The following is a 26,149-nucleotide window of genomic DNA, read 5'->3' on the forward strand; positions in this document are numbered from 1 at the left end:
ACAAATCACCCACCGTGCCGTGCCCTTATTCCAGCATCCTGTGAAGAGTCTCCCCCAGCGCTAGAGGAGGCAAGACGTGGAGGTTCAGTTTATTACACTTATCACATGTAATTGATCGCCGCTGTCTCGGCTCCGCTCCTGCCCCGCCTCTGCTCTCAGCCCCGTTCTCCTGGTGCCACCTCGCGGGTGGTCCATCCGCTCACCTCCCGGATCTGCTGCGGGCTCCAGCAGACCCGGGCTGGGCCGGCGTGTCCTGGAGCCGGCACCCGTCAGGCCAGGGCGGGGCGTCACGGTGAGGGCCGGGAGCTGTGCCGGGCACCGGAGAAATGCTCCTGGGCGGGGGGGAGTGCAATTAGCAGCGGAGGCCAATTAGCCGGAATGCGGCGGCTTTTGGTACAACACTGGTGATTTGTGATTTCCGCAGCCGCTCCCCGCGGTCACGCCGCTCCCGGCGCTTGGCTGCGCCGTCCTTCCCTTGAGCCGCTTCTCGGCTCCCTGCCCAGCCTCAGTTTTCCCCCCGGGGACCCCTCTGTGACCTCTCCCTTCTTCCTCCTCCTCCTCCTCCTCCTCCCGGCTCCCCCAGGCCGGCGGGCGGTCACGTGATCCCGCCCCGGTGCCGCTGTCACGTGATCCCGCCCCGGTGCCGCTGTCACGTGATCCCGCCCGGTGCCGCTGTCACGTGATCCCGCCCGGTGTCGCAGGCGCGGCGGTCCCGGCGGGGATGTCCCGCAAACAGGCGGCCAAGAACCGGCCCAGCGCCAGGAAGGGTCGGCGGCCCCGCCATTCCCCCGCCGGGCCGGCCCCGGGCTCCGCTCCGGGACACAGCGGCGGCCTCGCCGGGCAGCTCCGGGCCCTCGGCCTCAAGCTGCGGGAGGTGCCGGGAGATGGGTGAGCGCCGCGACGGGTGTCCACAGCAAGCCGGGGGCCGGCCCTGAGGGCTGAGGGCTTCCCCCTCACCAGATGATGGGAGCCCGGGGCCGAGGGCTTTCATCGCTCCCGGGGGCCGAGGATTTTCCCCTCCCGGTTGAAGCGGGCCCTGTGCTCCGCAGGGGTGAGGATTTCCCCGCTGTACCCCTCAGGGATCTCTGCTGTTCCCTGGAGTTCTGTAGGGCCTGATGGCTCGGTCAGGGGCCTGAGGGCCCCGCTGTGCAGCAGAACTGAGCATAGGAAGGTCCATAAATGTCCTTATGGAATACTTTCACCCCCTTCTTTTCTGTGAGGTGGAAGGGCAGTAAATGTTTCTGCTGAGAAGTTGCTCAGTTGGCCATTGGTTTGTCCTTTGATACTTTATGTCCCTTGTTTGGTGTTAGTTTGGCTCAGCAGATTGACCGTGCCACGATCACTCCAACCCAGCCATTCCAAGCACAGGGAATGAACGCTCCTTCGCATCCATATCCTTGCTAAACCGGGCAGGATGAGCACAGCCCCTTTCCCTGTGACCCTGTATTCCTTCTGCTGCCTCAGACACCCCCACTGCTCATTTCCCTCTCGGCAGCAACTGCTTGTTCCGAGCCTTGGGGGATCAGCTGGAGGGGCACTCCCGGAACCACCTGCGGCACCGCCAGGAGACCGTGGAGTTCATGGTGAGGCAGCGCGGGGACTTCGAGCCCTTCGTGGAGGACGATGTGCCCTTTGACAAGCACGGTACGGGCTCCCTGGGGCATCCATCTCCTTAGGGCAGCTCCTTACAGGCCAGTTCCTCATCCCAGAGCTGCCTTAGGGCTCCTCTCGTGTTTTTAGAAACGGGGATTCACTTTTATGGCTGTTGTGATGCTGCGGGAAGATGAGCTGTTTGATCTGCACTGAATTTGTCCTGGAAATGATTTAAATTTCGGAGAAGTTTGGAGAAGGAAAGAGGCACCAAAAAGGCAAGGAGTGAAAACTAGGTGTTTTCAAAAGGAACTTAAGAAAAATTGTCTAGTTCTCCTTGAATACTGGTGGGGATTTGGCTGTTTTGGTGAGTGGCTGATTTCTTTGGGTTTCTTCCTCCTTGACACTCAGTATTTCCTCCTGGGAACTGAGGGGAAGATCCAAACCAGAGGCGAATACAGCCTTTGATGTGCCTGGTACCATGCAGATGATGCATGAAAGTGGTTTGATCGCTCAGTATGTTCCTTCTGAGCTAACAGAGCCAAGTGGCCTTGTTTAGTCTAAGGGTGTAGTGCTCTTTTTAGAGATTTCTGTGGTCATTTAAATGCATTAACTCGTCTTGCAGCCAAATTCTTGTCTCAGCACTCACTGTTTCACAGGTGGGATTTCCCTTCCCGAATTTCTTGGGCTCGTGTTGAAATCTCACCCCTCGTTATCCCTCCACTGCTTTTGGAAGTACCAGAAATTAGGTTTCAACTCTTGTGAATGTTTTTTTTCCTTCAGTTGCCAATTTGGCCAAGCCTGGTACTTTTGCTGGCAACGATGCCATCGTGGCCTTTGCAAGGAACAATCAGATGAATGTGGTTATTCATCAGCTCAACGCTCCACTGTGGCAGGTGAGAAACAAAGCTTCTACATTTTGGCCTGATTTTTACCTGAGGGATATGGATAGTGTGGAAAAATCCTGATTTATTAATAAAGAGCAGCAGCTGCAATGATCTGGGCATGGTGCAGAGCTGTGCTTGGTTTTTGGAGAGGGGGGACACTCAAGATTTTGGCTAGGAGGAGAGGGAAGGAAAGAAAACAGTGAGTGCACAAGAGATGGGTATATTGGGGCAGAGCAGCGTGTTTTACTTGAGCTCTAAGCTATGAGCTTCAGTGCCATGCTCTGTTTCCTGAAGATCAGACTGCATTTGAGCTGAGTTTTCTGATAGGAATCCCAGAATGAGTGAGGTTGGAGGGGACCACACTGGATCATCTGGTTCTGTCTCCCTGCTCTTGATGCTGGACCAGCCCCAGCTCCCTCAGCCTTTCCTGGGCAGGGAGATGCTCCAGGCCCTCCCTCGTCTCTGCAGCCTTCACTGGCCCCGCTCCAGGAGTTCCCTGTTCCCCTGCCCTGAGGAGCGCAGGGCTGGACACAGCATTCCAGCTGTGCCTCCCCGGGCTGGGCAGAGGGGCAGGGTCACTCCCAGGGCTGGGCAGAGGGGCAGGGTCACTCCCAGGGCTGGGCAGAGGGGCAGGGTCACTCCCTGACCTGCTGCCAATGCTCCTCCCAGGGCACCCCAGCACCTCATTGGCCTCTTGGCCCCCAGGATGCTCTGCTGGCTCCTGGGACCCCCAGGTCCTTCCTGCAGAGATGCTCCAGCAGGTCACCCCTGCCTGTACTGGTACCTGGGGCTGTTCCTCCGCAGGGGCAGCACCTGCATTGTTGAATTTCAGGCAGTTCTTCCCTGCCCATCTCCAGCCTGGTGAGTCCTGAAGGGCTGCAAGCCCCTTGGAATTTGAGCTAGGCTTAAGGACAAAGCTGTGCAATAAGATTGAGGAAGATGGAAATGAAGGTATAGCAGGGCATGCACTGTGTTGGAGTGAAGCTCCATCAATTCTGCATGGAATGCCAAGGTTTCTGACAGATAGAGAACTGAGCTTTAAAAAGAAATTTTAAAACCTTAGAGTGGTGTTTAATCAGCTCCTGGAAAGGACTGTGTGGTGTGGTTTCCTCTGACAGAGGGGCACTGAAACAAGTAATCCCTCAGGTCCCTCATTTTCTCGTTACTGTTGTTTTTCCATGGCAACTCCACACTGGAATGGGTCCATGGTCAGTCTGCCCGGTCACTGAGCAAGTGAGAACCTCTAATAAAGTCAGGATCGTTTCTGGCCTCTGTTTACAGATAGAACCAATGAAGCATGTATATTAAACAGGGCAATAAAGATAAAAAACCAGATGAAAGCTGGTCAGTGACGTCTTAAATACGTTCATGTGGATTGCTGAACTCAAACGAGTTTAAACTGTCATTTGTGGGCAGCCAGGGGCAGTGGGACATGTGGGTGAAGTACCTGTGCAGAGGCAGCGACGCTGCAGGGGAGGTCACAGGGGTGCTTTTCATCTGTTCTTCCTCAGTGTTGTCATTTACTGAGATTTTGATGTCTTTTGCAAACTTTGGTTCTTTAATCTCCTCTCATGGGCCATGTGGGGTATCAGTGCAGGGTTTGTGATGAGGCTCTGTCTTGCCTGAGCAGTGTGCTTAGTGCAGGGTTGTCTCAGGCCATTGAGAACGGTGTGAGTTAAGAGAACTGTGAGTTTCTGTAACGTCATGAAAAGCTCCTTGCAGGTGGGCATCTCTGCATGGAGTTTTTTGGTCTTTGAACACCCCTTAACTTTTTTGACAGTGGCTGTAAATTCTAGAATTGTTGAAGTTGGAAAAGACCTTTAAGATCACGGAGTCCAACTGCGGACTCAAGTTAGCTGAGTTTTGTGGGTAATTTTATTGGCATTTTGCATAACAGGCTGGCCTTTTTTCCCATGTGTTTTTAATCAGCAGCTCTCATTTACTTACCAGTTTCTGTGTGTTCATAGAATCAGAGAATCCCAGATCGGGTAGAGTTGGGAGGGACCTTAAAGCTCATCCAGTGCCACCCCTGCCATGGGCAGGGACACCTTCCAGTGTGAACACAGCCCTGTCCAGCCTGGCCTTGGACACTGCCTGGGATCTGGGCACCAATTCCAATTCTCTGGGCACCCTGTACTAGGGCCTCCCCACCCTCACAAGGAGGAATTTCTTCCCAATATCCCATCCATCCCTGCCCTCTGGCAGTGGGCAGCCATTCCCTGTGTCCCGGCACTCCAGGCCCTTGTCCACAGTCTCTCTCCATCTTTCTTGTCAGCTCCTTCAGGTACTGGAAGGTCACAGTTAGGTCACCCTGGAGCCTTCTCTTCTCCAAGCAGAACAATCCCAATTCTCCCAGCCTTTCCTCATAGGAGAGCTGCTCCATCCCTCTAAATCAATTTGGTGGCCTCCTCTGGGCCCGTTCCAGAGTGGAAAGAAGCTTCTCTTAGCGAGAGCTAAATTGTCTAATTTTCAAATCTTTCAAGAACTTTGGGATTTGTCAGATACCTATTCAAGCTCTGGCAGGGGAGAAACATTTAAAATAAGTCTTACCAAGTTTCAGCATTTGAATAATTTAATAGGATAGAAAGCAGGAGTTAAATAGAACCAAGTGTTAAGTTAGAATGGAGAATTATTAGTTGGAAAACCTGAAGTCATTAGTGCAGCAGAGATCACAGCCAGGGCTGAAAGGTGACTTGGTGTGTGTTCTGGGAGCTGAGATAAGGCAGTGCACAGACGTAAAAGGGTTGGGAAACTCTGGAGCCCTAAAGCAAGGAGTCCTGGTCCTTTGCTTGCTGACGTCTGCTCCAGGAGAGCTGTCAGGTCTTTGAACTTGGGCTGGCGGGTCAGGCCAGGCTGATCCACAACTGCCGTGGGATTTTCTGCATTCCTGGCAGGAGGTGGAATGCTGCATAGCCCTTATCTAACAGTTTGAGACACTGATAATCGGGGTAGGAGCTATTCTCACATCAGTACAGACAATACTCAGAGCAGGAATTTTGGTGCTGACAAGGCAAAGCGATGTTTGGTCGTTAACAGTGCTCCTGAATGGAGTTAATAACTTTCTTTCAAAAACAAAACACAGCTGCTTGGAATGCTGTTAAAGCAGCATCTCATCCCAGCTGCAGATCAAAATTTACTCTGAGTGACTGTTTCCACTGTTGCTGTCACTCGAAGGGCCTCTCGTCCCTTGTATTTGAGGGTAAAGTGAGTGGTACATTCCCTGGGAGCTCTTGATGAAGTCGGTTCTGGGAGGATGATCGGAAAGCTGACAGCTCCTGTGGAAAGTTCAGGAAATAGTTCTGAGCTTTCCACAAAAATATTTTCATTCCACGTTTTGTTTGTTCTGCTGTAACTGCCCGATATTTTACATCTGGCTTTCAAACCTTCTCCTCTTCCTGCTCCAAATGCTCCAGCAACCACGCGCTTGCTTCCTTCGCGGTGTTTGCAGCGAAAAAAACCCCGACTCCTGTGAAAAATCCGACGCTGAAGCCGATTCCAAACCCTCATTTGCAGTTTGTTTGTTTGTTTGTTTTGGTGAGATCCGGGGCACGGACAGGAGCGATGCCAGGGAGCTGCACATCGCCTACAGGTACGGGGAGCACTACGACAGCGTCAGGAGGCTCAGCGACGACTCGGAAGCTCCGGCCTGCCTCCGGATGGAGGTGGGTTGTGACGGAATGAGCCGGCTCTGGGTGACAAACACAGCTGAGGAAGGCTGCCAGTTGATTTCTGTTCTCATTTGGGATGGAGGGAAGAGCTGTGACTCTGTTGTGTTGGGAGAGCAAAGCCCTGAGGTCATTGCAGCTCGTGCTCTCCCGGGAGGGGCTGCGAAGGAGGATTTCAGCCTCTTGGGCTGGAAATGAATCCAAAGCCGATGCTGTGATGTGGGCTGTCTGGAAGCAACCTCATCTAAGTGATGTAATCGTGCACCTCAAATGGAAAAACAAAGGCAAGGGAGGAAAGAGCTGGAAATGCAACAGCTGGATGCAGTTGTCCTCTTCGTATCTCCCTTTTTGATACTGAGGAGTAATGTGCCGTGCTTGAGGCTCTCTGCACACAGCTGAGGTGTGGTATTGTATGAAAAATCATCCATTTAAAAGCTTGTTTATCTTGATTCATGGCATTGTAGTATGCTGGAGTTTGTTCAGCAGTGCAGGAGATGTGGGAAACTCTCAGCTGACGGTGGAAGTTGCACAGTTTCCAAGATGGTTTGACACGGGATGTTCCCAAGAAAAATGTGCCACGGTAATTACTTCTGTTGGGATGTCAGACTCCTTTGGATTGCATGCTTGTGTGATCTGCTGGGCTTTGCTCTCCTTCAGATGCTTAGCAAGAACGATTCGAATAAGGCAGAGGAAGTGAAGCCACAGAAGGGCGACTCTGAAGATGAGACTGAAGTGGAGACGGACGATGCTGTACAAAAAGTGTGCAACACAACTGGGTGTTCAGTGAGTATCGAGGAGCCTTTCTGTGCTCAGTGTTCAAACCTCCTCGATACATGGAAATACTCCGGGGAAAAATTCTAAGAAACACTCATCTTGTACCAGCTTTAGTAGCACAGCCATCAATCAGGCTGCACCTCATCCCGGAATCAACCCTTAAATGCAGGTGAAATACCAACTTTTCTGTGGATGCCTGATAATTTTGGGGGGTTTGTCTCGCGGCTGTCAGGGAATTCACTTGGAAACAAATCCTGTAAGTTCTGAAATCCTTTGGGGGCATTGAAGATCCCAGATAACTGGGCCAGCTGTGACTCTTGGCTGTTGGCACTGTGGAGATGCCTGGAACAGAAAGGGCCAAGAGGGAAACTTATACTGAAAACAGCTATTCCTTTTTTTTCTGATATCTTCAGGAATTTAAGGTTTTCCCCCTCACCCTTTCAGAGATGAAGCACAGACCAATGATCATAAAAGCAGCAACCCCCTCTCAGTGGGTGTTGTTAAGCGAACGTAGGTCAGAGATTTGAACTTCTTCAGTGTTCTCCTTCCCCTCTTGTGGACAGGACATTGATTTGGTGAGCCACGTTCTGGAAGTGGAGGACTACAACGTGGAATCCGCAATATTTGCCATCTTGCAGATGAAGGAAGGGGAAGGAATAGGTGAGTGCACAGTTGTCACACCTGGGGCTTCGGGTGACCGCGATGTTGGGGACAGCAGCAGGACAGGTGGGGTTTGTGTGCTGCCACCTCAGCCTTCCGTGCTCAGGAGGGTTGTTAGTGAGGGCAGCTTCAATGCAGCTTCCAAAAAACTTCCCAGGACTTCTGGAAAAAGGAATTGGTTGACACTGTGATGGCTCCTGGGTAGAGCATGTCTGAGGAAAACCTCTGCTCTTGGCAGGTACCGAGGAGCAGCAGGAGCCCCTGGGCAGGGAGCAGAAATCCTGCAGCAGGACGCTGTGGGGAGAGAATGGAACCGGTTCAAGAATCTTTGGAAATCAGAGCTTGCATCAAGGTGAAGCAGAAAACAGCAAGGGACAAGCTGGATCCAGGGAGGAGAGCCGAGCCAGCAGAAACCCAAAGGTGTGTGAGGGGCTTGGCAGCACCGTGAGCACCCTTCAGTGGCTGGGGGATGCCTTAGCATTGCTTGCTCAGCAGCTCTCTTCTCCTTTCAGTTCAAAAGAGCTTCTGCTCAGTGCATTTTGGCACTGCTGCAGCTGTGACTGCTCTGCCACAACCATTTCCTGGTGACATGCGGCACTTCCCAAAACAACTCGGAATAAAGTCCTGATGAATAGTTAGGAATGTCCTCTGGCAGCTGCCTTGGTATCTGCTTGTCTCCTTTATTACTTTCCCCCGGCTGAGCAGAGCATGTGTGGTTTGAACTTTGTGTTTTCATCCTTCCCTTTCAGGTAGCCAAGAAACAAAGGAAGGAGCAGCAGCGGCTGGAGAAGAAGAAGCGGCAGGAGGAGAGGCACCGGCAGAAGGTCCTGGCCACCAAGAGGGACAGTGCAGACCCCAGGACAGAGGCAGACCCAGCCAACCAGGTCACCCTGGTGAAGGCCATGGCAGCCCTGAACATATGACTCAGTGCTCTGATGAGAAAAGCAAATAAAACTGATGAAGACAAAATTCCCCCAGGAGAATTTCCAGGCACCCACGGTTATCTTCAAATCCATCTCTGCTGGGATTTCCAAGCACAAGAGAACTTCCTCTTCCTTTGCTTGTGAGAACAACAATTGCTCATTGATTCTGCATCAACCTCTGGTGAGAAGAGTTGTTTAAACTTAACAGGAAATAGAGACTTGGGTCTATAATCTTGGAGTTAGATGAAGGTGAGAATCTTCTCTTCACACAACGGTGTCATATTTGTTTTGACATATCCTGATGTGCCTGGTCTTTTTTTTTTTTTTCTTTTATTTGTTTATGCCTGGAGGAACTTTATTTTACCTTGCTGTCAGGGAAAGCTTAACAAATCTCAACTCAGGAATATCTCTGGTGGGTCTTTTTCTATTTAAATTCAAATAAAGTAAGGGAACAGAGTCCCAGAGTCCTTTCCAAAGCAGAGCATGTCAGCCAGCACTGTCTCAAACATGACGTTCCTCTTTTGTTTGCCATGCAGGAATGCAGTGACAGGTTTTAATCTCACCAGAACTGCTGGCATTGCACTGGGCTGGTTCAGAAGTGATGAATGCATCCATGCTTGCTGAAGTTTGGGATCAGCTCCTTTAAGATGAGACCTGTAGGGAAAAAAAAAACCAAACACCAAACCCCAAAATCCCAGTGGACTCGTGAGAATGCAGAGCTGATTCTTCTGATCTGATAAAATGTGACAGGAGCAGGCTTGAGGTTTCTGGTGAGTGTTGTTACTTGGACACCTGGAATCTCATCCCCTTTGCCCTGTTCCAGAGTTTCTGGGCTACTCCAGGGCTGTAGTCCAAGCCAGGAGCTGGATAGGTGTTGGTCTCCAGATGAAATTAGTATAGCCAAAGGACCAAGAGTCCTGGGAAGAAGCTTCCAAGCAGCAGTGATCCCTGGGAAACCTGGCTGTTTCCCTTCATAAATCAAGCTATTTTCAGGGCAGGATTTTTTCCATCTTAAATTCCAGTTTGGTGAGGCCACCAAGTAGGACGTACAGCTTGACTCCTGTGATGTTTTCCACTGTAGGAATGAGAATTTGGATCGAGGAGAAAGGACTGTAGGACTCTGCCTTTGATTTTTTGGCTCACACTGTTTCAGCTCCACTCAGGTTTTTGGGCTTGTGACAAGCACTGAGCTTGAAGAAAGCACATGTGCACTGAGACACAGGATCTCATCAGCCAGGGCAGAGGTGAAAGGGATCTTGTTAAAAGTAAGGAGCATTGCATTTGAAAATCAGCATGGAAATATAAATAGGGTTTTTTAAACTGAACTGTGCAGAACTGGGCTGGTACTTGGTGTGCTTTGCTGCTGTTACTTGAAGAATAAAAGGAGAGGAGCTCTCCTGGAAGAACTGGTGGTGTAGGAATTTTTTTTTTTTTTCCAAGACAGTCATTTTTACAGTAGTGGAAAGAGAGGTGAGTCACAGCTTAGTGGGGAGAAAGTACAAGTTCCTCAGGGGGTGAGGAGTTGTGACAGCAGGTTTGGCAAGGCAGTGTAGGTGACTGTCACCTGTGTCCTGCCCTGTCCTGCATTTTGGCCTGAAAGGCAGGTGTGTTCTGCAGGTTTGAAAAGACAAGAATTTGCAGCTGTGCACTGTGAATAAAAGGCTTGATCTTAATGAATTGGGTTTTTGTCCTCTGGAGCCAGAGCTGATAAGAGATCCGTTGTTGGCTGGAGCCTGAGAGGTGTGAAAGGACTTGTCCTGGGGGCTGAGGAGGGAGCTCAGACCTCATCCCTTGTGTGCAGGATGAAAGGGGGGATCTGCAACAGCAGCACCAACAGCAGAGGGAGAGACTGGCCTGCAGCCCGTGGCCTCTGATACATGGAACAAAATCTGGGGCTGAAAATGCTTTCATTTCCAAGTGTGATATGATTAAAATAAACTCTTAATGTGCTGGGTTCATAGATCTTGACAAACCAGTCAAATTCCCTTTATCTTGCCAGGGTGGCCTTGTGCCTGCACAGCCATTCCATAGCCAAAGATGTTGAAATGGATTTTGTCCGTTTCACATTTTTCCCATTGAAATTTCCACCTTCCCAATGTATATGTGTGTATATATATATATATATATTTTTTTTTTTCCCCTAGGGAATCTTTGTGCAACATTCTTCACAGAACTCGGTTAATGCAGTGAATTTACTTTGTAAACAGGTCGTGGATTTTCCTGGGAGGAGGAAGGGAGGCGAGAGACAAGAGGAGAACAACACCATGATTCATACATAGTGTGTGTTTACTCCTTGGTGGAGCTGAGTGCTCCGTAATCCGCGGGCCAAGGACGGACAATGAGCACTGGATATTCCCTCGGGGCTTGAGGAGGATGACTGTTTGTTCTTAGCTGCTGGCTGACAAATTTGAGGGTGTTCTGGCTGTTTCTGCAGCGGGGTCGCTGCGAGCCTCTCAAGGGCGAATACGCAGCAGGAGGATGTAGAAAGCCGCTTTCCCTGCATCCTTTTTCCCACCATCATCATCTTCCCTGGGCTTATTTTCCCAAACCCTGCCCCTGCAGGTCAGGAATTCGGTTGAGCTGGAAGTTTTAGGCATTTAGGCAGGTTCTGGCTGACCTCCATGAGCACGTCTGTGTATGGGAAGGGTTTTCTGCCTGTGCTGCTCCGTGTCTCCTGTCCCTTGTTCCTACTTTGGAGCTGCCTTCTGCTTTTTCTCACAGCTCTGCCACATCACCCGTGGTCTCCATGTCTGCAGAGCTTTGGGGACTGCACAAAGGGAGTGAAACTGGGCATGAAGAACAATCCATAATCCGGTGCTGGATGAAAGGAAGAAGCTTTGTGCTGGTGTTGAGCTGTGGAGTGGTTCCTTGGAGCTTCCTGGGTGCAGGCACCAGCCTAAGGAGGCAGCACTGGCTCTGTCTCAGCTTCTAGAGTCCTTACTGGCTGTAGAAAATGAGAAGAAATGAGTGGTTTGGAGTTATAAAGATACCACATTTATTGTAGGAACATGAGGTAAGGGTGGTGTTGCTTGTAATGAAACACTTAACACCAAGTCAGGCAGGAGCCCTCAGCACTGGGGTGGAAATCAAATCAATTACCCTTAAAACTCCTTTATTTTAGGCAGATCACATCTTCAGAGGCAGCATTACAGATGGAGTATCTCTAGCCCTGGCTTGTTAGAGGTAATTAGGGCTAATTTGGGATCGTGCGCAGCTGGGGTGTGGATGAGGTGGCTGCATGGAGCTGCAGCCTGGGGAGATGTCTGCCTGCAAAAAAAGAGCCACCCAAACCTCTGAGACCCCACCCCTGGGCTCCCCCGTGCCTTCAGTGAGTGTTAATTGTTAAAACAGTCATCAGAAGTGGGATGGGGCTGGGTTGTGGATGGAGGCTGAGCTCCTGGAGAGAAGCTGGGCTTGGAGCCTGCTGTGGGGTTGGGGTGCAGCAGCCACTTGCTCGTTCTGTCGTTTTTGGTTTTTTTTTTCCTCTGGAGCTCTTAAGATTTAGTGTTGGCTGCTAAAAAGCCACTTCTGGTCATTTTTTAAAGAAAAGAATGTGTGCAGGAAGGAACATTGTCTTCAAAAAATCAGCCCTCAAACTTCATGCTGTTACCTACCCCTTCCACCACTGATTCCCAAAAGACAACGCTGGCCACAATTTAAAAATATCTCTTTATTTGCAGGGTTTACCTCATTCTTATGAATTATTTAACCACGGGAAGCAGGTTTTCCCTGTGCTAAGGCTCTGGGGAAAGGTGCTGGGCACCATTTTGGTGCCACGGGGCTGTGCCACGTCCTGCCTGGCCACAGGGAGGGCAGAACCCCCCAGCTGCGATGGTTTCTGTCAGGTTTGGAGCCCCAGCCAGGCAGGTGTGTGTTCAGCAGGAGGGTGTTCTGCCCTTGCACTTGGATTTGGGGTAGTTGTCGTAGGATTTGCGGTAGGAGCTGGCTGCCCTCTGGAAGCACTCGACCGCCTTCTTGTCACACGCACAGGTCCTTTTCTGGCACGAGTTCCCGGTCCCTGGAAGAAAATTGCAGGGGGATGGAGGCAGGTGAAGGGTGTGAGGGTCAGGGGGTGTTTTTTGACCGTCCCCACAGCCCCTCTGTGGGGTTTGGGGTGTCTCAGGTGGTCTCGTGTTTGGGGCGTGGAGCTCCCTGGCCCTGGAGGGAACATTTACTTCCCTTCCTCTCTGATGTGTCTGTGGGTTTTTGCCTGGATCACTGGGATCTGCTTTGCTTGGGTGGAACAACGAGTTTGCTCTGCGGGAATCAGAGCAGTGCCGGTTCCCCATCCAGGATGGGAGGGTCATTCCAAACCCTCGGCGTCTGGCCTCTTGGGAAGGACGAGACCCCTCCTCAGGGAAGTCTCCAAGCTCTGAACTTCACCATAATCCAACAGGTACTTATTTGCCTCGTTCCTGGCGCTTGCCCTGTGCTTCCACCCACTTCACTGTGTGTGGTTTCCAGGCCAGGATGGTGTAAAGGAGATGGTGGAAGTCAAGCTCCCCAGGAGCGTGGGCGGCTGTGCCTCCCCGCTCAGAGCTCTGCCCCCACCCCGCTCTCACCGCAGGTTATTTGGTTTCTTTGGAAGGAATATTTGTAGGTGGCCGTTTTGGGCCTGCAGCCGGAGGAAACCAATTTCTTGTAGCAGCAGTCGTGGGCGTGGCAGCACCTGGGGGCAGGAGAGGCACGGTCAGGGCAGGGGACAGTTGGGACAACACTGAACATCAACAACATTTATCTCTGTCAGCTGCTGCTGCTGCTGCTGAACCACTTCGAAAGAGGCTTTAAGGACAAGCAACGATTTTCCCATTGCTGTTTCCACCCCCCAGGAGCAGGAGCGAGATTCCTCTGGCTGTACCCAGGGATTTGAGGAGGGCTGGGGGCACCTGCTCTGCCCTCACCCCATCCCCACGTACCTGTCGGTGGCATCCAGGGGCTGCTTGGATCCCCCCCAGCCGCAGTAGCAGCCGTACCCGTTGTAAGCCAGCGGCGATTTCCCCGTCTTTTGCATAATCATCACTCCAAACTGGGCCAAGTTGCAGCTGGCAAGGGCCAGTCCTAGCACTGGAGAAGGGGGGTTAGGAGCACCACGAGAAGCAGCCTCCCATCCCACCTTTCCACAGTGGAAAAGAGCATTTCAGCCTCCCCCTCTGCGTGCGGACAGGTCCTGGGAGCTTTGCCGAGGGTGGGAGCTCACAGCAGTGGGGGTTACTCACAGAAAAGGAGCAGCGAGAGGAGCTTCATTGTGGTGGTGGTGGCAGCTCCGGGGTTTGGTGAGCCCGGGGTGCCGCTGGTCACGGCTTTTATGCGCCCTCGGCAGGGCCCCTCCTCCGGAGAGCCCAAAGTGGGCAAATATTGACAATCCTCCCCATGCTGGTCCCGCTGCTGTGCAGGTCTCCTGGCGCTGCTGGAGGCCCTGGCTGTGGGATGCCTTACACGGTGAAGCTCTTGGCAGGAGGTTTTGGATGTGTGGGGCAGTTGGGGTCGAGTCTGTGCATGGCTCTCAGCGTTCCCAGTGCTCCCCTGAGTAAAATGAGAGAGCTGGAGGGAGAACAGGAACCACTTAGTGGTAAAAGGTGTCCCTGCCCATGGCAGGGGATGGAATGAGATTGTCTGAGGTGTGTGTGATTCCATGATCCACTTTCTTCCTGGATGGCAGTTTTTTGGTGTCTTGGCTAGAAAACACCCTTCTGTGTCCTACTGCTTCCATCCTGACTTACCTGGGCAGTGCAAAATATCCTCCCAACTTACCAGAGGGGGTGAGATGCAACACTGGGAGTGGAGGAAGATCCCGTGGTCTCCAGAATGGCTGTGCCTGGAGGCAGAGCTGGGCAGAGGCCACGTTTGGTGGTTTTCTCCATGGTGGGGCTTTCTCGGTGCCCAGATGACCCCTGCACGTGGGGATGCTCCATCCCTCTCCCCATGTGTGCTGGGCACTGTGTTTTGCTCTCAAATACCTCGTGGCATGAGGTGTATGTGTGGTTCACCTTTGTTTAGAAGCAAAATAAGGCAAGTGGCAGGGAAGAAGAAAATGCAAGTGATGCATGGTGGAAGGTGAGGGGGAAAAGAGGCTGCTTGTGTTGTTAGCTCGGGGAGAATCTCTGACTACATTGGCGGTACTGAACAACCATTTAGCAGAGATTGCAGCTGCTCTGTGCTGCTTTTCGAGGAGCCCCAGCATGGGCAGGCACTGAGGCAGGGGAGGAAATCCCCTCTCAAGGGTTGGTAGGGAAACTGAGGCAGGCAACAAGGATGCGGCTTGTGTGGGAATCAGAGATGCTGAGAAAAGGGAACCCAGCGAAATCTCTTCCCCCCTCTGGCATGGGCCCTTTGCTTCATCAGCTCTCTGGGCTAATTTAAGTAGTCCCCTGGGTGTTGAGTTAATTGCCTAAACCAGGATTTGCCATAATCCAGGATTTTCCAAGTCTACAGCCAGTTTTGTATCACAGAAATAAGGGATATTCTCGTCCATCAACCTGGCTGAGCTCCACTGGAAGCCTCTCCACCCCACCTCTCCTCTCTTCCTGTGGCAGGTTTGCAGGATCCCTTCTCCAAATGGGAAATAAGCCGCCCTCAAAGCCAAATGCTTCCTGGGAAGCTGTGGGGTTTTGTTTCATAGTATGAAAACCACAACTCTTGCAGCCCAGTTTATTGCAATGCTCCGGGGGAGTGCAATTTCCGAGCCAAAACATCAGCATTTGGAGGATTTTTATGAATGGATTTGTACAGCCGGTTGTCCAAGCAGGAAAATTCATGGGTGGTTAAAATTCACCCAGAATTTACAAAGGGAGAGTGTGGTTGAGTGTATCCCAGCCTGCAATCTGTCTGGGTTATCCATCCTCTCGGAGAGGATTTGCTCCTTGATTTATGCCCTGCAGGCATCAGCTGCTGGGCAAAGGGCTCCTTCCCCACGTCCCCCAGGATCCACGCGGCTGGAGGAGGGTGGTAGGGCCTGATTCCCGGGTGACAGCTGCCAGAACCATCGCAGATTTCAGGGCTATTTCCTGGTGCCATTGATTTCAGCTACGGGGCAATCCAGGGTGAGCATCAACCCCTGGAGAAACTGCTTCATTGCTGTTTCTGTGGCTTTGTTTCATTGCTGAGCCCCCCTAAAAAGGCAGTTTGGAGCACAGAGACCTGCCGGGGTCAACATTCCAAGGCACAAAACCTGGGGGTGCTGAAGTGGGGGGAAGCAGCCACTGCCCAAACTGCCTTTTCCTAAGGGATGTGCTCAGGGTTGTTGCAGAATTGGGCCAAAACATTCTTTTCTGCTGAGAACTCTGTTTTGCTCAGAACTGAGTGTGAGGCAAGCTCCTGGCTGTCCTGTCACAGCAGAGATTTGGGGGGTCACAGAACATCCCGAGCTGGAAGGAACCCACAAGCATCATCGAAATCCAAACCCGGCCCTCCCACACCATCGTGCCTGCCCCCAGCCCTTCCACCAGCTTCCAGCTTCTCCGTCCCTCAGAAAAACTGGAAATTTTCAAAGCCTGAAGCTTTAGGGCTGAGCTGGGGCAGTTCAGGGGTGAGCTATGCCACCTCTCAAGCGTCATTTTTGCTGAGTGCTTCAACAGGAAAGCTGCCTGCGAGGTGAGGGGTGGTCGCTGGGCTCAGCTGAGTCACGGCACGCTGGGAACCGGTGCTTTGGGCTCTCTGGTTTTATTTTGGAGCAACAGGAGGGAATTTGCTGTGAAGCAGGAAGCGGAGGGAGCGGACAGGCTGCCAAAGGGGTCGCTTCCCATCCCGTCCCTCCCCGGGACGAGGGGCAGGTGTCCACTCCTCCCTTGTTTTGCCGTGCTGGAACATCGCCTCAGCGCTGCTCCCCCTCCTCGGATCCCGACACCGGAGGCTCCTTGTCCTCTCCTCGAAGCCGAAATTCCCCGAAGAGGAGACTCGCCGGAGCCGGATCAGCCCGGAGATGGTTTTGCAAAGGGAGATTTTGGCTTCAGCACCGCCCGGCTCGTCCTCGGCAGCGGGCACGGCGGCGGAGCTGAGCCCGGCACAGCCGCGCCGCCCGCTCGCACCTGCAGGCGCCTCGCTGGCACCACGTCCCCGACCCTGCGGGCACCGACAGCGCACCTGAGCCCTTCCCCGAGAGGCCCGGGAAAGGGCGAAAGAGGGGATGGACTGGGAAGGAGCATCCCGAGCCCCGGGGGCGAGCACTCACTGCAGCTGGCGATCCGTGCCCGGGCCGCGGCCAGGGGCTGCACCGCTCCCACTCGGCACCGCCGCGCTGCCAGCTTGGCATAGCAGCAGGCTCGGAGCAGGCAGCACCTGCGGAAAGGAGGAGAGCCCGGGCTGGTCGGGAATGTGGCAGCACGGGCTGCTTCTGACACAGGCTCTGCTCCTGCTCTGGGTCACCCAAAAGCTTCGCTGTCCTGCCCGGCCCCACGCCAAGCCTCTGCCTCCCCGCGCAAACCCTGCCCCATCCCGGCTTCGGGACCGTCCCCCTCCGCCGGTGCCATCCCACGGACCGGGCAGCAGCCGCTGGCACCACCCTGCTGCGCCCGGGATGGAGCTGGGGGCGAACACTGCCTCGCTTTCCTTGCTTCCCGAAAAGCCGGTTCCTTCCCGCTGCTGCCAAGCACCTGCTCTGCATTTTGCAAAGCTTCAGGGGAGGGTTGCTGGGGTTGTGCAGAGCCCCGGGGTTACCCCGAGACCAGCGTTAGCCCTGTGGGACCAGCGTTGCCAGTACCGATCCACGGAAGCCCTGGAGGTGCCCCATCCCGAGTAGCATCCATGGGCAGTCAGGTTTCCTACGGTGCTTCCCTCGAGTCCCGGTGTGAACTTGCGTGGGTGCTTCCCGAGAGCTGCGAACACACCTAGAGTGACCGTAAAATGGGATATATATGTGTGTGTATATATATATTTGGATAAGTTATATGCAGAAATGAGGTCTGAGGAACCGGGGAGGGAAGGAGGCTTTGCTGGGAGTCTCCCTGAGGAGTGCACGGGAGTTTTGGGGACGAGCCTGACTCCCGTCTGTGGGTCGGGGATGCACTTACTGCAGGCAAACAGCATCGTCAGCACCAGCAGGAGCTTCATCTTCCTCTCACCTGGGCCTGGGAGGAGAAACGGGGCACAGCGGTTTGACAGGAGCTGCCCGTGAGAAGCTTCCTCTGAAATGGGATCGGTCTGGGGGGAGCAAAGCAGCTGTGCCCTCTGACGTCTCGGTGCTTGCTGAAGCTGCCCCGCCACCCGAGCATCCCCCCGCTCCCGTCCCACCCCTCCAGCGTTCCTCACCTCCCGTCCCCCCGCTTTTGGCACCCAGTGCCCCTCTCCCCGCCCAGCGCAGCCTCCCAGCCGCGGTTCCGCTCGGAAGCGATCGCACTTTTCCTGCGGGCACGGCTCGCTGCCTCCTCCCAACATCTTCCCCCGCCCGCGTTTTTCCTTTCCGCAGCAGCGGGGTGAGGCGGGGGAGAGCTGCTCACCCAGGATCTTCCTCGCTGTCAGTCTGTCCTCCCGGGGAGAGCCTGCCCTCCTCGTCCGGCCCTCGAGCTCCAAGTGGAAGCTCCAAAATGCCTCGTCTGTCCCAAAGCCAGGCACTGCTACGCCCCTTCCCCCCCGGCCAGCCCCCCTCTCTCCCCGTGGGCTGCAGCCTGGAGTGACGCAGGGGCCGACGCCGAGTTCTTGGAAAGTTTTGGGAAGATGTTGATCATTTACGGGGATTTCTCTCCCTGCCCAGCAGCAGCTCTCAGAGGAACGGGGCGCGTTGAACAAGAAGGCTGTTTTATTTCCGCCTTGGTTTCATTTACAGCGGCTCTGGCGTGGTCAGCACGGGGATGAAGGGCGGCTGCGGCCCCGCATCCCAGCGCCCGTCATCAGCACAGCTTCTTGGGGTAGAACTGGTAGAGTTTCCTGTAGCTCCCGACGTTCCTCCTCAGGCACAGCGCCAGGCTGCGGTCGCACTCACAGGACAAATAGGCGCACCGGGAGCCCTGTCCTGCGGGGCGAGGGGAGCTGGGATCAGCCCCGGCTTTGGGGGGGTGACACCCCCTTTTCCAGGGCCCTACTCACTGCAGGAGAGCCTGCCACGGCGCCAGCTGTAGCGGTAGAGCCGCGTCTTGGCGTTACAGTGGTAATTCAGGAGGTTTCTGTAGCAAGTATCGTGCAGCTGACAGCATCTGCACAGGAGATGGAAGCTTTAAGGGATGGAGTTTTCTCCCCCTCATCCCAGAAATTTAAAAATATTCAAGAACGTGTCCGGGAAAGGGGTTTTAAAGTGAATTTTCACCTGTCTGTGGCATCCTTGGGCTGCCCCTTGCCCCCCAGGCCGCAGTAGCAGCCATAGAAGCTGTAATGCAGGAGAGCATTTCTCCCTGTCGCCTCTGAGATCATCTGGTGCAGCTCCAAGAGGCTCCCGTGGGCTGGGGGCAAGCCTGGAGAGGGGAAATCAGGGAGATCACGCTGATTCCCTGCGCCCCAAACAGCAGCTCCATCCCTCCAGCCCCCAGATTGGCACCGGGGTGGTGATGTCTTAGAAATTATAATGCAATGGGGAGGAAAAATGTGTTCCTAGCTTGGCACAGGAGCGTTGTTGCACGTCTGGGAGAGGTGAAGAGATCACCAGCCCGATTTTAATGGCTGTAACTGCACAGAGAGCCTCGGGACTGAGAGAGGACACTTACCCCACACGAACAGCACAGAGAGGCCGAGGAGAGCGTTCATCCGTCTGACAGCTCTGGGGGAGGAAAGCAAACCATCCTCTGTTCTACCAACCACCTTCTTCTTTCTTTCCTCATCGCCCAGGAGCAGAGGTTCTCCCTCTCCCCGGGGACTAGGAGCCATGAGGGCGGTAAGGACGCGCCCGTTGTTCCAGCACAAAGCGTCAGGGGTGGGAAGCGATGGGAATCAGACGGGAGAGGGTGGGGAAAAGCAAAATCCAAAGAAAAATTAGAGGGATGTTCAGCCCTCAAGGGCTGCACCTGGTGCTCTTCTTCTGGGCTGGCGCCTCAGGCAGCACCTCCTTCAGTCCTGCTTCCCCAGCATGGCACTGGCTCCCCACTTGCCCCACAGCTTCTGGTGAAAGGAGGAAAAGAAGGACATCAACCCTCTGTCCCCACTTACCTCGGGAAAGCCACGCTGCCTCGCGGTGCCCTGCAGCCAGCTGGGCTTGCTTTATATGGTTTGCTCCCATCTGCCTGGGGCTCCTTTGACCCAAATCTTGCTGACTGGGCTTCCCTGTAAAGGAGAAGGTGCCATCCTTCCCCTTCCGAGGAATTGTCAAAAATCCCCTAATGCCCCAGCTCCGTACCCCACGCACGGGGTGGGTGCTGGGTGGGATGAGGTGGAAAAGCAGCGTCACTTCCAGCCCGAGGAGGAAGCAAACACGCTCTGCCTCGGTCAGAAATGCCCAAGAGTCTTTTCCTCTGCCCTTCCCAGCACCTTCAGGAGCTGCTTCAGGAGGGAAAGAGCAGCTCTAGTTCAAGCTGGGCATGGACACAGCAAGTTTGGGGCTTCCAAGGAGGTGTAAGATGGTTCAAGGAGAGTTATCACTTCTCTGGGAAAAGTCCATGGGCAACACTGAAAGCATCTCTAAATGTGCCAGAGACACGAGGCTGGGCAGACACTGGATGATTACACCCTCACTCACTGTGAGAAAACAGAGAAGCAAAATGAGTATTCTGAGGTGAGAAAGTGCAGCTTCCCTTTATTTCTCCCCTTGTGATTTTCCCACCCTCTCATTACATCCTTCTGCAGAAGCCATTCAGTCATAATTCAATTGCCATTCAATTGCCCTCATAAATTAGCACTTGCTTAATATAAGTGCTCAAGACCTCGAAATCTTCCTTCCTCTGTGGATGATTATTCTTTAACTCTTATTTCCAAGAATCATGACCAGACTGATTTGGTTTGGGAGGGATGTTAGGGAAGAAAGGTGATCTGTCTGTGTCTTTTGTCTTACGTGCTGGAAAAACAAAAGTTTTTTGTTGCTCTCCACTGACAAAGTTTTCAGCCAAGCCCTGATTCCAGCTCTGCTTTGTCTCTGGTGTCACGAGTGATGCTCCCTGGCTGGCATGTGCCTTGTGCTTATTTGAATTGCTCACAGCCCATTAATGCTCCTCAGGCTAATTACAGCCACATTTATCATTTGCAATCGGTTTATGTACTCATGCTGTCTTCCCGCTTTTAGTGTGTTTGCGTAAGAAATTGTGTTTCTATGAAATGCTTTGTATGGAATTGTTTATTTGTATGGAATGGTGTTTCTATGAAATGCTTTGTATGGAATTGTTTATAGCAGGAAATAGATATAAAAGAGCAGTTGTGTCATTCCCAGTAAAATCTTTACGTGCCAGAAGCCAGACATCCCAGAAGATACTGGGGATACTCCTGCGAGCTTCTCCCCGTGCTGAGCTGTGGTTCAGGTTGTCCTGACTCTGGACAAGGGGAATGGAAAAACCATTTACAACTGAAAACTCGCTGTGATGTGAAGCCTCTTATTGTATTCCCAGGGCTGATTTGTTAGTGTTCCTCACAAAGCTCTTTGGATTTGCCTTCTGAGCTAGGAATTAGAAATCCACAGAATCCCAGATTGGTTTGGGCTGGAGAGGATCTTGAAGCTCACCCAGTGTCCCCCCTGCCATGGCAGGGACACCTTCCACTGTCCCAGGCTGCTCCAAGCCCTGTCCAGCCTGGCCTGAGACAATTCCAGGGATCCAGGGGCAGCCACAGCTTCTCTGGGCACCCCGTTCCCCAAATTTATTGCTCCACATTGGGATAGATGTGTGAATTACAGCCCTGTCAGGACCATGGAAATGTTGGGGCATCAAGCAAATGGTGTGGCTGAGGTGTGGGGTGCAGAGGTGCTCCCCAAAGTCAGCAGCCCCTACAGAAAAATCCCACGGAGAACCAGTTTGCATCCCTTTTATTGTATCTCTTTATTCTCTTTGCCGGGAAATGAAATCAAGAGAGGAGGAAGGCACAAAAGAGAGGAAGCTGGTGTGCCTTTCCAGGAACTGGTGGCTCTCCATCCATGGTGTGTGTGTGCCCTTCTCACCCCGAGCAGCACCTCACGGGGAGCCTCAGGGGCTCTCCCTTTTCTCAGGCTTTCCTTGCTGGGGAAAACCGGCCGAAATCTGGAACTCTGTGTGCAGATCCGCCCTCCTCAGCACTGGAGCTTGCTTCCTTGGCATTTGAGCTTGAAGTAGAAGCGGTAGGAATTGTTGTAGGAGTGCAGGGTGCTGGCGAAGCACGAAGCCACCTCGGTGTCACACAGGCACGTCTCCCTCTCGCACCAGCTCTGCTCGTTACCTGCGGGAGAGACGGGGGGAACCACGGAGCCCTGCGGTGCCTTTCCTGGCCGGAGCCACCGAGGGGAAAGGGAAAGAGCAGCGTGTCCCGGCGCTCGCCCATCCCACATCCTCCGTGCCCGCTGAATTATCCCAGCCGGCCGGGAATGGGGCCGGATTCTCCCAGGGGATGGGAGAGTCTCGGGGAGCACTGCGGCTCAGAACTCACTGCAGGTGATGTGCCCGTCGGTGGAGGCGAAGCTGTACGGGGTGGTCAGGGGGCTGCAACTGCCCTCCCTCAGCCTCCTGTAGCAGCAGTCGTGGGCTTGGCAGCACCTGCGGGGACACCGCGTCAAACCGCGACCCCCGAACCCTCCCTCGCCACACCTGGAGGGCAGGGGAAGGTCCTGCCTCAAATTTAAGGCGAGGAGGCGGCAAAGGGAACAGCGGGACTTGGCTGAGGAACGGTGTAAAACACCCTCACCCCATCCCGGCGCTGGAAGGATGCCAGCGAGGGACTTTTAGGGAGCCGGGAGCCGTGACGCCGTTCTGGGGAAGGGGAGGCGGGGAGCGTGGTACTCACCGGTCGGTGGGATCCACGGGGGTCCCGGAGCCCCCGATGCCGCAGAAGCAGCCGTACCAGCTGTAGGACAGCAGGGCGCTCCTGCCCGTGGCCGCTCTGATCATCCGCTCCAGCTCCAGCACGCTGCTGCCGGCCGGGAGCAGCCCTGCGGGGACACAGCGCGGGCTGGGGCCGCGGCAGAGCGCGGAGCTCCGGGCATCCCCTGCACCTTGCACCAGGCAGGGCCATCAGCTGGCTCTGGCACTTCTGGAAGGGTGCACTGCCAGGATTTGAACCACAGGATTTTATCCCCTCCTCTAGAATTATGGAATCATGGAATCATGGAACGCTTTGGGCTGCAAGGAGCCTCAAAGCCTGGCTTGTTCCACCTCCTGCAGTAGGCAGGGACACCTCCCTCTATCCCAGGTTGCTCCAAGACCCATCCAACATGGTCTTGAACACTTCTAGGATTGGGGCAGCCGCAGCTTCTCTGGGCAGCCTGTGCCAGGGCCATCCTCTCAGGGAGGTTGGCTTTTTCAGTCTGGCTTTTACAGCCTCTGGATTTGGTCTGGCACACGATATTTCCCCCTGGCTCTGCCAATCCCCCATCACCAGGATCAGCCATGCGCTTGGCACAGGCAGGAAAGGCTCCAGGGACTCCCAAAATAAATATGGACCTCAGCATCCCAAAGCCTCCCCATCACCAAGCTCTCCGTGACTGCAGCAGTTCTACACGAAGCACTAGAGAGAAACTACCAGATTTAAACAAAAACCCAAATTGTGCGCCAACGCTCCGGGTTTGTCGGTGCTGGGGACAGCAGGGCACTTACCACAAGCCAGGAGCACGGCAAGGAGGAGATTCCTCATCCTGGGACTGCCCTGGGGAGGGAACAAGGACGGGTGATGATCCAGGGGCAGGACAGAAGCCTCTGCCGTGCCCTGGAACCAGCTGGGTGCACCCGGGCAGTGCCTCGGGTGGCGTTTGTGTCACCGTGGATGCACGGCGCTGCAAGGCATCCCAACGGTTCTGTATCCCAGTTTTGGGATGTGGGGCTTGTCCTGCCTGGGGCTGCTGGAGCAGCTCAGGGCCTGCAGCTTTCCCCCCATGCCCTGAGCTGCCTGGTGAGCACCAGGGCAGTGAAATCCCCTCTCCTTACCCCACCTGGACCTGCAGCTCCAACGCTGCCGGCTCAGCGAGGTGGGTTTATATCCCTGGGAGACCCACCCCCTCCTTTATCTGTGCTGATGGTGTCAGTCGTCTTCAGCCAGGCTTGCCTGGAGCAGGGTGCTGATTCCCATCCTTCTCTTCCCCCAAAAAACCACGAGTTTTCCCACAGCGGTGAGCACCAACACTTCCTCCATCATCTCGCTCTTCACTGGGCACCAGCCCGTCTCCATCCCAGCCAAGGCCTTGGCCATCACCGTGGTTTTAAAATCCATGGGATCTGGTGGCTGGAGAAATGGGATAAAAGTGATTTACACCCAGGATGGCGCTTCAGAGGATGTTGAGTCCCTGTTCCAGGTGTAGAGGCAGCACTTTGGGCTCAGCGTTTCCTCAGTTTTGCCTCAAAGATGTCTCCTTCCTTGCAACTGCCCCCTCAAATCCGTGGCTGCATTCAAATCCAGCCATGCCAAATTGCAAGGCACAGCAGCAAACACCAGGATTGCAATTCCTGCCTCTGCAGTTTTTCCTGTCCTGCTCTCAGGTTTTCCTGTCTGCCCAGGGGACAAGGGGTCTGTGAAATTAAACCGCCAGCAGCAAAGGCTGGAAAAGCCACAAAAACCCGACTTGGAACGCTTTGAGAATATAGTTTATTTAATCACCATAACCCAAACATGATACAGAGGCACGGGGGAGACAGAAAACCAGAGGAGATAAGGAACAAAAGCTGCTGTTCTCCCTTGAAAGCCCGGGGCCGAGAGCAAACACAGACACAATGCAGGTATCGGGCGATATGCAGGGCCCCACCCTCAGGGATTAACCACGCTCCTGGAGAAGGGAATGCGACGTTGGGAGTTGTAAAGAAATGACTGAGTGGTCTGGAGTCAAGAAGAGAAACCTTCGTTGAAGTTCCTGAGAGCCACCAAAGCTGACACTGGAGGAGATGTCACCTCTCGGCTGCCCTCCAAGGTGGCAGAGCTGTCTGTCCCGAGGTTTTCCTTCCCTCTAACCTTTTATTTCCTGTCTGTCCCGGGGTTTGCCTTCCCTCTAACCTTTTATTTCCTGCTGCAAGTGGAATAAAACCCCATCCAAGCCTGTTAAGGATGGGGAGTGACATCTCACCTGCTTCCCCGCTCGCCATCTGCACAAGAAACCACTCTAAAATACCACAGTGACAACCCCAAGCCCTGCTTTCCCCACCTGACTTTTAAAGCCAGGGCATCCCTAATAATAAATTAATCAATCCCATTCCCACCTCCCCCACAAAATACTTCCATTGCAGAGGTTTTCCCCACTGTGGTAGTTGTTGTCTGTGCCGCTCCTGCCTTGGCACTGGAGGTCTTTGGATTTGGGGGGAAAATCTGAGGTTTTGCTGCAGAGTTTGGACAAATCTGTGTGAAAAACCTTGTCCAGAGTCATAAATGGAGAGCAGAGGGCTGGGATCACATGGATTTGGGATCCACACGTGGTTTCAGCCAAATCCCCCCCTTATAAGCGCTCCCTCTCTGTGGAGTGCCCACACAAAGCTTAACCCTGTCTTTAACTAACCCACAAACTCGAGGGCTTAAAAACCACTTGTGGAAGTTATTATCCTATTGGAAATATGGAATTTTTCAGCCTTCCTATGGAGCAAGGAGAGCCAGGTATCACCCACCCTGAGTCTGTTTGCTCACGGCCTTACTGAAGTGTAAATAGCCCGTGTGCTTTGATCTCCAACATTGCTAAACATCCTGGGCTGGGGTGAGCTGATAGGAAACTATTTCCCTACTTCTTTTATTTATTTTTAGTGCACCGGTTCGCCTTGATCCTCCCACCCCGCAGGGTGGAGACCCCAAGTTTATGGTGGATATTTATGGCTGGTTTCTTGCTGCCTTCGATGGGCATCTGTTGGTGGGAGCAGCAGCTGCTTAAGTGGGAGTGGGTTTAGAAAGGGATTAATGGGGAGAGATGGACAAGGTCGGTGTTGTGTGGGGTGTTCCCAGAAGGAAAACTGGCTCAGGGATCATTTGTAGCCCGAGGGGGGCTCAGGACTCCCCCTCCCTCCCAGCTGCAGCTTTCCCAGCACAATCAAACTTCCCCAAAAGAGTTGTTTTAGGTCCCCGTGGGATCTTGTGTGTAAAGTGTAATTTTAAAAAGGTGCTTTCGTCACAATTCACGAGTTTGGGGGTTATTTGTCTGGTTTGATTCAGTGGCCAGTGAATCATGTCACAGGGAAGTAAAACTTTGTCTTGTGCTCCCGTCCTGCTGCCTTTGCTCAGGACGGGCTGTAACTGGCTTGGTTTTAAACTGTTCGGGCTAAACCCCAAAGATTCGGGTATTTAAGTAGGGTGACACCACTGCGGTTTTCCTTTGGGTGGGTTGGAGGGATGGGAATTCTGTGGGAGGGCTGGGACACCCCGGCTACCACGGTCACCTATGGGTGGAATTTGTGGGAGGCCCCTGAGCCACCCCCTGCTGCCCCCACTCCTCCGTGTCCAGCAGGACGGAGCCTCCGGAATCTTCCCAGGATTGTCAGGGGGCTGCTCCTGTGCCACAGGGAGCCCTGAGCCCGTGTCACTGCCCTGTGCAGAGCCCACAGCGGGTCACGGCTGTCCCTGGGTCTGGGGACATCCCCTGGGACCACACTGGGACATCCCCTGGGACCACACTGGGACATCACAGCCCTGGTTCCATCCACCCTGGGACATCCCGGCTGTC

General features: G+C 53.8%; 5 protein-coding genes across 8 annotated transcripts; 1 reads left to right on the plus strand and 4 right to left on the minus strand.

Moving 5' to 3' along the window:
- Positions 1-721: 721 nt before the first annotated feature.
- Positions 722-16,136, plus strand: OTUD3 (OTU deubiquitinase 3). 4 transcript variants are annotated; one of them, XR_005703872.2, is made up of 9 exons: positions 722-888; positions 1,496-1,644; positions 2,374-2,486; positions 6,017-6,139; positions 6,800-6,925; positions 7,480-7,576; positions 7,815-7,996; positions 8,326-8,748; positions 15,033-16,136. XR_005703872.2 is itself a non-coding variant. In XM_040084434.2 (8 exons), exons 1-8 carry the CDS (start codon positions 722-724, stop codon positions 8,497-8,499), a joined length of 1,131 nt encoding a protein of 376 aa, XP_039940368.1. In that variant the 3' UTR covers positions 8,500-10,459. The 4 variants fall into 4 exon arrangements, 2 of the variants coding, with proteins under 2 accessions (XP_039940368.1, XP_058279294.1); XR_005703871.2 differs by lacking the exon at positions 15,033-16,136 and adding an exon at positions 10,707-11,749; XM_040084434.2 differs by lacking the exon at positions 15,033-16,136 and having other exon boundaries at positions 8,326-10,459.
- LOC120762236 (basic phospholipase A2 RVV-VD-like) lies at positions 12,250-14,028 on the minus strand. The gene is made up of 4 exons (XM_040084436.2): positions 13,716-14,028; positions 13,416-13,563; positions 13,062-13,168; positions 12,250-12,517 (listed from the first exon to the last, which is right to left on the minus strand). Exons 1-4 carry the CDS (start codon positions 13,741-13,743, stop codon positions 12,375-12,377), a joined length of 426 nt encoding a protein of 141 aa, XP_039940370.2. The 5' UTR covers positions 13,744-14,028; the 3' UTR covers positions 12,250-12,374.
- A 6-nt stretch (positions 16,137-16,142) lies between the features above and the next one.
- LOC120762237 (phospholipase A2 crotoxin basic subunit CBb-like) lies at positions 16,143-18,030 on the minus strand. The gene is made up of 5 exons (XM_040084437.2): positions 17,931-18,030; positions 17,505-17,561; positions 17,195-17,321; positions 16,667-16,773; positions 16,143-16,557 (listed from the first exon to the last, which is right to left on the minus strand). The coding sequence occupies exons 2-5, from the start codon at positions 17,542-17,544 to the stop codon at positions 16,445-16,447; spliced, it is 387 nt and encodes a 128-aa protein (XP_039940371.1). The 5' UTR covers positions 17,545-17,561; positions 17,931-18,030; the 3' UTR covers positions 16,143-16,444.
- Positions 18,031-18,320: 290 nt separating this feature from the next.
- Positions 18,321-19,287, minus strand: LOC120762438 (basic phospholipase A2 daboxin P-like). Its single transcript, XM_040084861.1, has 4 exons — positions 19,128-19,287; positions 18,734-18,878; positions 18,517-18,623; positions 18,321-18,442 (listed from the first exon to the last, which is right to left on the minus strand). Exons 1-4 carry the CDS (start codon positions 19,285-19,287, stop codon positions 18,321-18,323), a joined length of 534 nt encoding a protein of 177 aa, XP_039940795.1.
- Positions 19,288-21,604: 2,317 nt separating this feature from the next.
- On the minus strand, positions 21,605-23,164 carry LOC120762238 (group IID secretory phospholipase A2-like). The gene is made up of 4 exons (XM_040084438.1): positions 23,121-23,164; positions 22,312-22,456; positions 21,958-22,064; positions 21,605-21,750 (listed from the first exon to the last, which is right to left on the minus strand). Exons 1-4 carry the CDS (start codon positions 23,155-23,157, stop codon positions 21,605-21,607), a joined length of 435 nt encoding a protein of 144 aa, XP_039940372.1. The 5' UTR covers positions 23,158-23,164.
- Between the last annotated feature and the right edge of the window lie 2,985 nt (positions 23,165-26,149).

Source organism: Hirundo rustica, chromosome 22 (genome assembly GCF_015227805.2).
Source record: "Hirundo rustica isolate bHirRus1 chromosome 22, bHirRus1.pri.v3, whole genome shotgun sequence".
NCBI classification, from domain to species: Eukaryota; Metazoa; Chordata; class Aves; order Passeriformes; family Hirundinidae; genus Hirundo; species Hirundo rustica.

What these genes read in the sequence shown, in the direction of transcription:
- LOC120762237 (XM_040084437.2), bottom strand. Translation starts at nt 17,544, where the DNA reads ATGAAGCTCCTGCTGGTGCTGACGATGCTGTTTGCCTGCA. An exon ending in GACGATGCTGTTTGCCTGCA is followed by an intron (nt 17,322 to 17,504) that starts GTAAGTGCATCC and finishes CGGTCACTCTAG; the next exon opens with GTGTGTTCGCAGCTCTCGGG. An exon ending in GGCACGGATCGCCAGCTGCA is followed by an intron (nt 16,558 to 16,666) that starts GTGAGTGCTCGC and finishes CGGTGCCCGCAG; the next exon opens with GGTCGGGGACGTGGTGCCAG.
- LOC120762236 (XM_040084436.2), bottom strand. Translation starts at nt 13,743, where the DNA reads ATGAAGCTCCTCTCGCTGCTCCTTTTCT. An exon ending in CCTCTCGCTGCTCCTTTTCT is followed by an intron (nt 13,564 to 13,715) that starts GTGAGTAACCCC and finishes CCCCTTCTCCAG; the next exon opens with TGCTAGGACTGGCCCTTGCC. An exon ending in CCCCTGGATGCCACCGACAG is followed by an intron (nt 13,169 to 13,415) that starts GTACGTGGGGAT and finishes TCCTGCCCCCAG; the next exon opens with GTGCTGCCACGCCCACGACT.
- LOC120762438 (XM_040084861.1), bottom strand. Translation starts at nt 19,287, where the DNA reads ATGGCTCCTAGTCCCCGGGGAGAGGGAGAACCTCTGCTCCTGGGCGAT. An exon ending in CTCTGTGCTGTTCGTGTGGG is followed by an intron (nt 18,879 to 19,127) that starts GTAAGTGTCCTC and finishes TCCCCTCTCCAG; the next exon opens with GCTTGCCCCCAGCCCACGGG. An exon ending in CCGTGGCAGGCTCTCCTGCA is followed by an intron (nt 18,443 to 18,516) that starts GTGAGTAGGGCC and finishes CTCGCCCCGCAG; the next exon opens with GACAGGGCTCCCGGTGCGCC.
- LOC120762238 (XM_040084438.1), bottom strand. Translation starts at nt 23,157, where the DNA reads ATGAGGAATCTCCTCCTTGCCGTGCTCCTGGCTTGTG. An exon ending in CCCGTGGATCCCACCGACCG is followed by an intron (nt 22,065 to 22,311) that starts GTGAGTACCACG and finishes GTGTCCCCGCAG; the next exon opens with GTGCTGCCAAGCCCACGACT. An exon ending in CGACGGGCACATCACCTGCA is followed by an intron (nt 21,751 to 21,957) that starts GTGAGTTCTGAG and finishes TCTCTCCCGCAG; the next exon opens with GTAACGAGCAGAGCTGGTGC.
- OTUD3 (XM_040084434.2), top strand. Translation starts at nt 722, where the DNA reads ATGTCCCGCAAACAGGCGGCCAAGAACCGGCCCAGCGCCAGGAAGGGT. An exon ending in TGTGCCCTTTGACAAGCACG is followed by an intron (nt 1,645 to 2,373) that starts GTACGGGCTCCC and finishes TTTTTCCTTCAG; the next exon opens with TTGCCAATTTGGCCAAGCCT. An exon ending in TCAACGCTCCACTGTGGCAG is followed by an intron (nt 2,487 to 6,016) that starts GTGAGAAACAAA and finishes TGTTTTGGTGAG; the next exon opens with ATCCGGGGCACGGACAGGAG.